The sequence below is a fragment of the Chelonoidis abingdonii genome, chromosome 4, assembly GCF_003597395.2.
Source record: "Chelonoidis abingdonii isolate Lonesome George chromosome 4, CheloAbing_2.0, whole genome shotgun sequence".
NCBI classification, from domain to species: Eukaryota; Metazoa; Chordata; order Testudines; family Testudinidae; genus Chelonoidis; species Chelonoidis abingdonii.
Genome location: NC_133772.1, coordinates 134,294,290 through 134,305,180, shown reverse-complemented (window position 1 = coordinate 134,305,180; position 10,891 = coordinate 134,294,290). Strand labels below are relative to the sequence as shown.

At 46.0% G+C, this 10,891-nt stretch overlaps 1 protein-coding gene across 1 annotated transcript in view; it reads left to right on the top strand.

Moving 5' to 3' along the window:
• The first annotated feature begins 5,397 nt into the window (after nt 1-5,397).
• PPP1R13B (protein phosphatase 1 regulatory subunit 13B) overlaps nt 5,398-10,891 on the top strand; it is a 136,185-nt gene continuing 130,691 nt past the window's right edge. Inside the window, exon 1 of the mRNA XM_032771610.2 lies at nt 5,398-5,798. Within this exon, the coding sequence (XP_032627501.1) occupies nt 5,790-5,798 (9 nt within the window). The 5' untranslated portion in view covers nt 5,398-5,789. The remainder of the gene's footprint in view (nt 5,799-10,891) is intronic.

Below are 10,891 nucleotides of genomic sequence, written 5' to 3'. Positions count from 1 at the left end.
CTACCAATACAACACTATACATGCTACAAAAGAAGACATTTGTGCAAGTGTTAGTTTTGTCTCACTGAAGCTATACATTTGTTCCTGTCAGCATCCAAAATCCAGGCTTTCTTTAGTCACAGGTTCCAGAATCAAAAGAACAATGGTTTAGGCAGCAAAAGTAAATAAAAAATCAGGTTTCTTGCAACTTAGACTATTTTAGCACTTTACCAAAATGTAATGGATTCTCAAAACAGTAACTAGAAAATGTCACAAGAAACAATACAACCCAAATCACAGCAAACATTAAACAGCAAGATGATAGCCACAGCACAAATCCTATTTAAAACAGACATAAATTAAACCTGCAAAATCCTGATTTAGATTTCAGTGCATTTCTGTAGCTAGCAATAATTGCCTTTTCCAGTTATTAATTTAATGTGAGTGTATCCATCTGGTGAAACCTGTTTCAGCAGTTCTAGCAAAAATAAAAAAAAATTGCACTGAGAAAGGAAGAGGAACAGAACTTCCTTTAGCTATGTAGCTAGATGTGAAAATAGAAGCTACAATCACACGAAAATTAAGCAGTTTTCCACATAAACACAGACCCTTCTCTTCTAGCAATGCACCTGAAAACAAAGAGGCTAGGATTCTACATCTCTGCCCTCATTACCGCCTACATCCCCTCCCACACCCTACTCTCTACCCTAACTATTCTCATGACTCACTCATGACTTTGTGACTTATTTCATATAACCCCACATACCTTGGACAACCACACACAGAATGCAGACAAGCTATGTATGTAGAACATGAACCTCTAAGGACTTTAGACATTGCACCACTGCACATCACAGCACCTAATTTTTAGGGGGCCTAGAAACTCACAGGAGCAACGTTGTGACTCACGAAGCAGAGTATGGCACATAGGCTTCCTAAACCATGAATGAGGAGAGAGAAGAGCCTAAGCATGTGATCCATACAAGCCAACATGCTAGGCAGGGAGCTGCCTAAACTAGCCAATGGGAGATGCCAACAATAGGCATGTGTGCTAAACCTCACCACGCTCTCAGAGACAGATACCTATCTCTGCTAGCGATCCATGAACAGAAACCAGCCGCCTGAAGACAGGGGGCTTAAATGCCCTTTGCCACATGTGAACATGAGTTTGGCATCTATCTTGCTGCATACAAAACAGCTGGAGGTGATGGTGCCAATTCCCACCTTCTAACTTTTAGCACAGTAGTTAGAGAACTCATATGGGAGGTGGGAAACTCCAGTTCAATTCCCCCCTCTGTCAGAGGGGGAGAAAAAAATGTGTACTCCTGCTGGAATTCTGCACCACTGCACAATACAAAATTAACACAGAATAAATGTTCCCTGCAGAATTTTATTTTTTCCCATGACAAAGTTATGATTTCCTCCCAGCATCCCTACCCGCACCTGGCATAGATGCTGGGGGCTCCCCCTGACTGTAGAGCCCCAGACACATGGGTCTGTCAGCAAGACATCCAGCCACCTTGGGCTGACAGCAGAAGTACAATGATATTGTATTTTGTGAAATAAAATATGCAGAATTTTAAAATATTGTGCACAGATTTTTTTTTTTGGCACAGAATTCCCCAGGAGTAATTTGAATAGTGTCTCCTGTCTCTCAAGAGAGTGCTCTAATCACTAAGCTCTCAGATATTCTGATGTGGGGCTCCCTCAATGTCTTCTGCTGAAGCTGTTCACTGAGGCTAAATAATGAAAGAACAATTGGAGTAGGGGGACTGGGCAAAGGGTTTCCTGCCTCCCATGGAGGAGCCCCAACCACTGAACTACAGAGTAATTCTTGCACTTGCTCTTTCTCTGGCCCCATGACTCTTTACATATTTATCCACAGTGAAACAGCTTTAAGAGGAGAGACTGAGGGAGTGATCTAACTACCCATAGCTCAGTGGTTACAGCACCCTTCTGAAAGGTTTGGGAGACTCCTATTTATATCCTTCTTCCTCCTCTCATAGAGAGATGGAAATTGAACCTGGGTCACTCACATCTCCAGTAAGCACACTAACCACTAGGCAAGAACTTTTAAGACCAACATGTCACCCAGATAGGTTCTGAATGGGACCTGACCCGATAGGCATGCTCAGAAGCCACCTACCAAGGTGACTTAGGTGGATAGATGCCTATTTTCCCTTGTTTGTGACTAGTTCTGGGATTTGGCAGGAGATAGGCACCCAGGTGCCTAGAGAGATGCAGCAGCTTGCATGCCTCAGGGTCTAAAACTTAAGCGTCTCAGGAACTCTGAGGAAAGTTAGGCAACAAGTGAGATTAGGCACCTTGAAAGTTAAGCAGCAGCCAAACAGGAATTTTGTGGATCACAGTGGTGCTGCATACAGGGAGTTAGGCACCTATATCTGAAGTTTAGACATCTAAGTTGCTTCATGGATAGCACACCTAGCCAACCAGTGAAATCCACAAACACTAGGTTAGGTGCCTAGGCTTTCTATACAATGCATGGAGTCGGAGACATACTGGTGCCTGAGAATGGGATCCACTAAAGTCTGAGCTGCGTAAGTTAGCTAATTGTAGATGTGATGGAGAGGGGTGTGTCCTAAATCCTACCCTTTTTGGGGAATTAGGCACCTAAGTCTGAGCTGGAGGGAGGCACCTATCTCTGCTTGGGATCCACAGCTGGGAACCTCTCCTGGAGTCAAGCACCTAACGCTTGTCTTGGAAGAACAGCAGCAGCGCATATCTAACTCCACACAAAAGGGTCCTGGGGGAGGGAGCAGAAAGAAGGCAATGGCAGCAGAAATCTCCTTTATAATTTTTAGCCTAGTGGTTAGGGTACTCACAAGGGGCATGGGAAACCCCAGTTTAATTCCCCTTCTATCTGATAGAAGGGACTTGAACATGGGTTTTTCATCTATAAACTGAGTACCCTAACCTCAGGACCACCTACTCACTGATTACCAGTCATATAGCATTTCTGCAGCAGCACATATAGCAATTGTTTACATGGCAAAATAACATTTTAAAATTATTTACTGTATTTTTAACTTCTTTTAATGTTGTTATTGAAAACAAGAAGGAATCATCACCAGTCAGCTATCTGCACAACCGCCAATAAGTGGTCCAAAGACCAAAGTCTGAGAACAATTGACCAAACTGCACCTTGAATAACAAGGAGGGCATACATTTGGAAAAATAAAGATGGGCAAAGAGTTTCCAAAATGGTCCTTTAGCCACAATTAGACTCAGAATTTTGCAATATAAACACTGGGAGAGGTAGGGGAACTCCATTCACTGCCATTTTCATGTTTTCTACCTGTTTTGTTAAAAATATTTAGAATATATTTGAGGAAGAATATAGTTAAATAACTGCTTATTTTAAAGTATATCAATAATTATGGTAATTTATAGCCTATTTTATTCTAGGTCTGCCTAGCTCCAGATTAATAAAGCAATTCTAAGTAAATCTGAACTTGTCTTTTTCTTATGTCCCAGTACCCTAGTCTTTCCTATTCCTACACCTGTGTGGGAGGTGGAATTTGTTTACAAGGATGCCACTGTCTCACATCTTACCGTCAGCTAGTAGCACGTTGCACAGTACTTGCAAAATAATTTTAGGTTGAGAAAACATTGTGTTATGATGCTAAGAGGTTTGTCCAGCAGGACAATTTTATTCAAAAGTGGTAACTCTGTCATATTACAACATTCAAAACAGAGCTGAGAACTGATGCATTGAGACACATGGACACGCAATGCAATTTTTTAATATTTTATATTTATGAACTATCTTTTTAAGGCTGCTAAAAGATCAGAATAAATTTATGCACTATTACATACGCAGCTGAAGTTATCACATGACCTTCGGTCTAGGATTTGCAGCCCACTCTCTTCTACCTGCAGAACCAAAACAAAATATTATTTGGTTGGATTGTGGGCTCCAAGGGTTTTTAAGAGTCATCAAATCTCCAGCTGGCTCTCTCAGCTAAAAAGCTTTAATTTACCCTTTAACAGCCTACCCTATTTAACATGTTAAAAATTACCTCTCATGTATTTAAGTATACAGTTTCTTGACAAACAACGTACATGATATATGCTGAAAGAAATGAAGAACAGAGAAATTAGCAGATCAAAGAGGATTTTTTATCCATACAGTAGATCCAACAGTAAGACTAATTGATCTTTTTCTAGACTAAGAGAAATCTTGATAAGACTTACATAACCATTTGATATTTGTATATATGTAATGGAATAGTCTTACTTTGCTGCTTTGATGCATAACAGATTAACATCTTCTGAGCTGTTAAATAACTTTATTTTTACAGTTCTGCAAAACAAAACAATTTTTATAAGCTACATGAAGTCATTTCCAAAGAAGCCTTTGAAACTATTTGTGAACAATAAGCACTACAGAATCATTACAACGGTGTCCTTGGCTAAATTTCTCTTCCCTTATTGTTATGCACTATTGTTTGGCGGACAGCAGCTAGCTGTTTCAACGGCAGTGTAGTTTTTATGATCTTGTAGGATGCCCAGGGTGCTAGAAATAAAGCTATACTATTGCATTATTTTATTTCGTCTTTTTCCTGTAACAGTTAAACATCCTCTATGTTATTTTATACTTCAGATGTATTGCTTTAGGATGCTTTTGTCCTTCAGGCTTCACGTTGCATGCCGCACTCCTGCGCCGCCGGAGAGCGCCGATCAGCAGCGTTACACCTTCAGCGAGGGCCCTCCGGCTTCCTCCTGCAGTTGTCGCTGCAGCCTGATTTCAGTACAGGCCAGGAGGAGGCGGGGATGGGGACGCTCTGAGGACCTTGCCTCTGCAAATCCGCATTCCCCACATTCCAGCAGCGGGTGACGTCTGTGGGAAGATTGTCAGCTGCGCTGCGGCAAAGGGCCCTTTAAAGTGGCCTTTCTGCTACAGCCCTCCTGGTGCAAGAGCCTGGAGCACAGAGCGCCTGTTAGCGCACCAGGCCAGTGGTGGGAAGCAACAGTAACACAGAACATGGCAAGAAGCGGGGAGAGGGAGAGGTTTGCCCGGGAGATGGGAGCCGCAGGCCCGGTCCGCTGCTATGGGAAGAAGGCGGGAGGGGCCCAGTTCCCCCTGCAGCAGGCCTGGGGTGCGGCATCAGCAGAAAATGAGGCAGAGCAGGCCCAGTACACAAGCATGAGAAAAGGTGGTAGCGGGCCGAGCCCTGGGGATGGGAAATTAGGACAGGCCGGTCCATGAGGGGAGGAGCGGACCCAGTCCGGCAGCAGAGGGCGGGAGAGGAGGTGGGAGCACAGGGCAGGCGCAGAACACAGGAAGGAGGAAGGCCTGGAACACCGGACGGTAAAGAGCAGGGATGCGGAGGGGGGAGGGGGGGCGCTAGGTGAACGGGGGCGGGGCCCCGCTAGGGAGAGGATAACAACAACGCTAGCAGAGCGAGAGCGCGCGCGCTGCTGGTGTCACGTGGGCTAAGGCCCCAGCGCGCGCACATGCCTTTTCCCCATCCACCCCCCTCGATCGAGGCGTCCCACCCCGGCCAATGGGGAGGCGGCGCTGTAGTTAACCCCTGGCCTGGCGGAACGGCGGAGGACGCCGAGCAGGTAGCGCTGAGGTGAGGGGCTGTGGAGCCTGGTTTCCACCGCCGCCTTCATCTTCTCCCCGCTGAGGGCAGTAGCCACCGGGGAGCGAGGCCTGCGGGGAAGCGAGAGGCGCCTGTCGTCGCTGCCGCCGCGATCTCCGCTTCCCCCGGCCGGTGAGGGAAGCAGCCCGCGCAGCAGCTAAGGAGGCTGGGAGCGACGGCGGCTTAGGAACCGCTCCAGAGATGATGCCGGTAAGTGCGAGACCCGCTTCGACCGGGGCGCCCTGATCTCGCGCTGAGGGCGGCTGCGCTCCTACCCTGTAGCCGAATCCGTGCGGATTTCCCTGCCTGGGCTGGTGGGGCTGGGAAGGGTGGTCGGCACCACAGCCTCCGCCACTTCCCGGTGTAGGCCACTTCCCGGTGGGGGAGGGGGACCCAGCCATTACCTCCCCCCCATGGGGGCTGAAATGCCCCGTGTCCGCCGGCGGGCGTGGGGGCCCCACGTCACCCCCGATCGCTGCCTGGCTGGGGCGGCTTCTCTCAGAGAGAGGCAGCAGCATCGTCTGCCCCATCCGTTTGTCCTGCTGGGCAGAGGGGCTGCTCAGCCTCTTCGGGGCCGTGCATCTGACAGCCAGCCCTGGGAGTGACGGGCTGAGCACCCTGTGGACTTCGCGCTCCGCGCTGCCTGGCAGGTCTCCCTGCTCTGGAGTCCACTCGTGCTTCGGTGGTACTAATTTGCTGCTCCTCCGTGGGGAGCAGGTTCGAGCCCTGTGGCTCCTCAGGGTTACAGCGTGGGCTGGGTTTTTCTTCGTGAAGCCTCGCTCGTTTGTTTTTCTTTAAACACATTTTCATCAGCCACGTGTGAAGAAGGGTTGATAAGAGATCTCTCCGTTAGGGTACAGCTTTGGTCCTTTCTCAAGCAGCTTCATGCGCCTTTCTGGTAGGAAGAATGCATGGAGCAGCTAATCTCCAGTCTCCATCTCGGGATGGCAGGATCTCTCTCCTGTGTCTCCTTTCTCTGCTCCTCGCAGCTTCAGTGCCGAGATATGTTATTTTATTTGTAAAAGTTAAATAAACAAATTAGTTTGCCTCTCACAGCATAAGAGTGGAGATTGCGTGTGGGTTTGGTGCAGTGGTCAGGAGAGAGTTGTACTTGATGCCGGTATTAGGTTTGTGGCTAACTCTTGAGACTTGAGTGACAAACAGCCATATTTATTTGTCAATTTCAAGTTCAAATTTGGGTTATTAAAAACTAGCTTCTACAAAATAAAACATCCAATATGAACTTTTTATCTGTTTTCTTGAATTAGAATTGAAAGATTTTTTTAAGTTAAAATTCTTCCACACTGCTGTCAGTGAGAATATAGAAGTGAAATTGAATAAAAAACTGACTTTCTGTTCTCCAAGCTTGAGAGAGAATTCGGAAACTAAGAGTAAATTGGATCTAAATTTTCATTTTGACCCATACAGAGTGGTGTATACCATGAGATATCTTTACATTTATTTTTTTATCTATTTTTCTTCTGATTTTCAGCTGCCAAATACAAAAGGAGTCCATTAAGATTTTAAAAAAAAAAAAATCCTGTAAAACAGATTTACCAAAACCGGGCACAATAAGAGTAATTGATTTGTCGTACTTATGTTCCTAGTCCATAAACCTGGATGTTGTGCAGTTTTAGAGAGGAGGAAAAAATGACTGGTAATTTTATCAGCTTCTGTGCTTCAGAAATAGTAACATGTAAACTGAAGGTCATGGCAGTCTCTGATTAAATATACTTGTTTGTCATTGCCTGTTGACATTTTCTCCTGGTCCAAAAATCATGCTAACTTCAGAAGTGCAGTGTTTGCACTATTATACTCTTTCTAGGCCATTGGATTAGTTTCAATGTTTTGTATTCACTCCAGGCTAGTTTTAAAAATTGCGGTTGCTTGTGGTAGTCTTGAGGTAATTTTTAGAAACAGCGTTACCGCAAGTATTTTAGTACTGATGTCTTTTAATACAACAAATTACCTTTCAACAGATATAGCTGTTTTGAAAACTGGAAGTTGCTAAATCCAAGTTCTGAAATATTAGATTTGTTTTCCTTTCTGAAGAATTGAGTGAATCCTGTGGTAATGAAACAATACTTAATTGAATCTGTCATAACATAGACACGTGTACTTGAATACCTTTTTTGAGAGTGCACCTCAATCCTGATCTAGCACATCCTGGATAGTCAACTTCTGGACCTCTAGAAAAATGTCACAAATACCAAATTCTGTATAGTGATCTAGTTTTGTGAGCAGATCTGGGGGACTGGAATGGGACCAGACTTACTTTCACTTGTGACTCAAATTTTTGAGCCTAGATTTTTCAGGAGTGGACAGTTAGTGCCCTAATTTATTGTATTAGGTATCTCCTAGACATCAGATTAATGAAAGCTTTCTCCTTCATGAAATGGCTTTTGAATAATTAGCAAACAAAAACATGTTTGCAAGAAGATACACTTAACCACACAGTGTAGTTCTGTTAATAACATCTGTTGATCCAGTATTAGTTTTAACAAGCTAAACTGAGAAATTTAGAAATATTAATTTAATTTGTATCAGACTGGTCTGTTGACTCACAGTGATCAGATATCAAGGAATTGAATGGTAAACTTGACAGCTAATTGGCTGAAACTGGATTTCATCCTTGATTGCTAAAATGTCTCAACTTGATGGGGAAGCATGATTCCTTTCTACCTTCCCTCCGTTCTTCTTTTTTTTCCCTTCTCCTCCCCCCTCCCCCCAAAGGGAAGATGGAGGATAATGTCTCCAGAAAGAGGTTTTACCACTAAGAATCTTCTTGCCATTTGTACACCTTTTCTCTCCCCTTCTTCTAAACTCTTCTTCCTTACTCTGCCACATCTTGGGGTATGTCTACACTACAGGATTATTCCAATTTTACATAAACTGGTTTTGTAAACAGATTGTATAAAGTAGAGTGCATGTGGCCACACTAAGCACATTAATTCGGCGGTGTGTGTCCATGTACCGAGGCTAGCGTCGATTTCCAGAGCATTGCACTGTGGGTAGCTGTCCCGTAGCTATCCCATAGTTCCCGCAGTCTCCCCCGCCCCTTGGAATTCTGGGTTGCAATCCCAGTGCCTGAGGGGCAAAAAACATTGTCGAGAATGGTTCTGGGTACAGCCTCACCCCTCCCTCTGTGAAAGCAGCAGACAACCGTTTCACGCTTTTTTTCCTGGCTGAACTGTGCAAACGCCATAGCACAGCAAACATGGACCCTGCTCAGATAAAGACCGCATTCGTGGACGTTGTAAACACCTTGCGCATTCTCATGTAGTCTATGCTGAACCAGGACCTGCAAAGCCAGGCGAGGAGGAGGCGGCTACGGCAGCGCGTCAACGGGAGTGATGAGGACATGAACACAGAATTCTCTCAAACTGCGGGCCCCTGCGCTTTGGAGAGCCTGCTGGTAACGGGACAGGTTCTAGCCATTAAATGCTGATTTTGGGCCCGGGAAACAAGCACAGACTGGTGGGACCGCATAGTTTTGCAGGTTTGGGACGATTCGCAGTGGCTGCGAAACTTTTGCCTGCGTAAGAGCACTTTCATGGAACTTTGTGACTTGCTTTCCTGCCTTGAACGCCAGAATACCAGATGAGAGCAGCCCTCACAGTGGAGAGCGATGGCAATAGCCCTTCTGGAAGCTTGCAACGCCAGACAGCTACTGTCAGTTGGGAATCAATTGGAGTGGAGATCAGAGGAGTAGCTGTGTAGTCTGGATCTGTAAAAAGCAGCAAGAGAATCTGTGGCACCTTATAGAGCTTAATTTGGAGTGCGGAAAATCTACTAGTGGGGGCTGCTGTGATGCAAGTAGCCAAAGCGAATCATTCGCTGCTGCTACGAAATGTTGTGACTCTGGGAATGTCAGGTCATAGTGGCTGGGTTTGCTTCAATGGATTCCCAAAACTGTAGGGGGCGATAGATGCGAACCATATCCCTATCTTGGCACCGGAGCACCAGGGCACCAGTACATAAAACCACAAGGGGTACTTTTCTTGGTTGCTGCAAGCATGTTAGATCACAAGGGACGTTTTCACCAACATCCACATGCGGATGGGCCGGGAAGGGTTCATGACGCTACATCTCCGGAACACTACTCTGTTTAAGCTGCAGCAAGGAATTGCTTCCTCCTGTAGTTATCCTGGGTGACCCAGCTACCCTGATGCAGTGACTCAAGAAGCCATACACATGGCCAGCCTGCACTAGTAGTCAGGAGCTGTTCACACTACAGGCCGAACACAGTGCAGAATGGTGGGTAGAATGTGCATTTTGCCGTCTTAAAGGTACGCTGGGACACATACTTCAACTCTCCTCAGACCTCAGCTAAACCGATTCCGTTGTTATTGTTCGCTTGCTGTGTGCTCCACAATCTGTGTGAGAGTAAGGGGAGACCTTTAATGGTGGGTGAGTAGAGGCTGAGGCAAATCAGCCTGGCCGCTGATGTACGCACAGCCAGACACGCAGGGTGATAGAAGAGCACACCACGAAGCAGAGCGCATCATGAGAGAGCTTGAAATATGAGTTTTCATCACGGGACCAGCGGTACGGTGTGGACGTGTTTTTGTGTTTGTTTTGTTTTTTTCCCCTTGATGGGAATGCCCCCCTCTTGATTGACTCATTCCCTGTAAGCGCAGGCCCCACCCCCCCTCCGATTTACAGCTTGCTCAAGGAAATAAAGGTCACATCGTTTTAAAATCACCATTTCTTTAGTTAAAAAAGCATTATAAAAGAGGGAAGAGACTGACAAGGTATCTCAGCTGGGGTTTGGGGAAGGAGATAGAGAGGGAAGGAAAAGACACTAAAAAAAATTTCAAAGTACTACAGCCTTTCGGTTGGACTGTCACGGAGGGTGGAGTGGCAGGTGCACGAAAGCCTTCACCCCACCGTGTCTTACATGTCTGGTGAGAAGATATGGAACGTGGTGAGAGGGTTGTTACACAGGGGCTGCAGCGGCACTCGTGACCCTGCTGCTGTTCCTTGAACGCTTCACCAGATGTCGGGAGGATGTCAGTTTGCATCACGCAGCACCCCAGCGTGTGGCATTACCCGCCACCCACTGATTTTCCTGCCGCCACCTCTCATCACGTTTGTCCCTCCTGTCCTCATGTTCACTTGGCGTCCTTTCGTGTGAAGATTACCGACTGTCCTTCCACTCATCAGATGAGCTCTTTCACTGCGGGTTACTTCCTGATTTCCTCGAGAACATTGTCATACTCACGTCTTTTTTCCTCTGCTTAATCGAGATAGCCTCAGGATTGGAGTAGGGAGCCTTGGAAATGTGCAGCTGCATGAGGGAG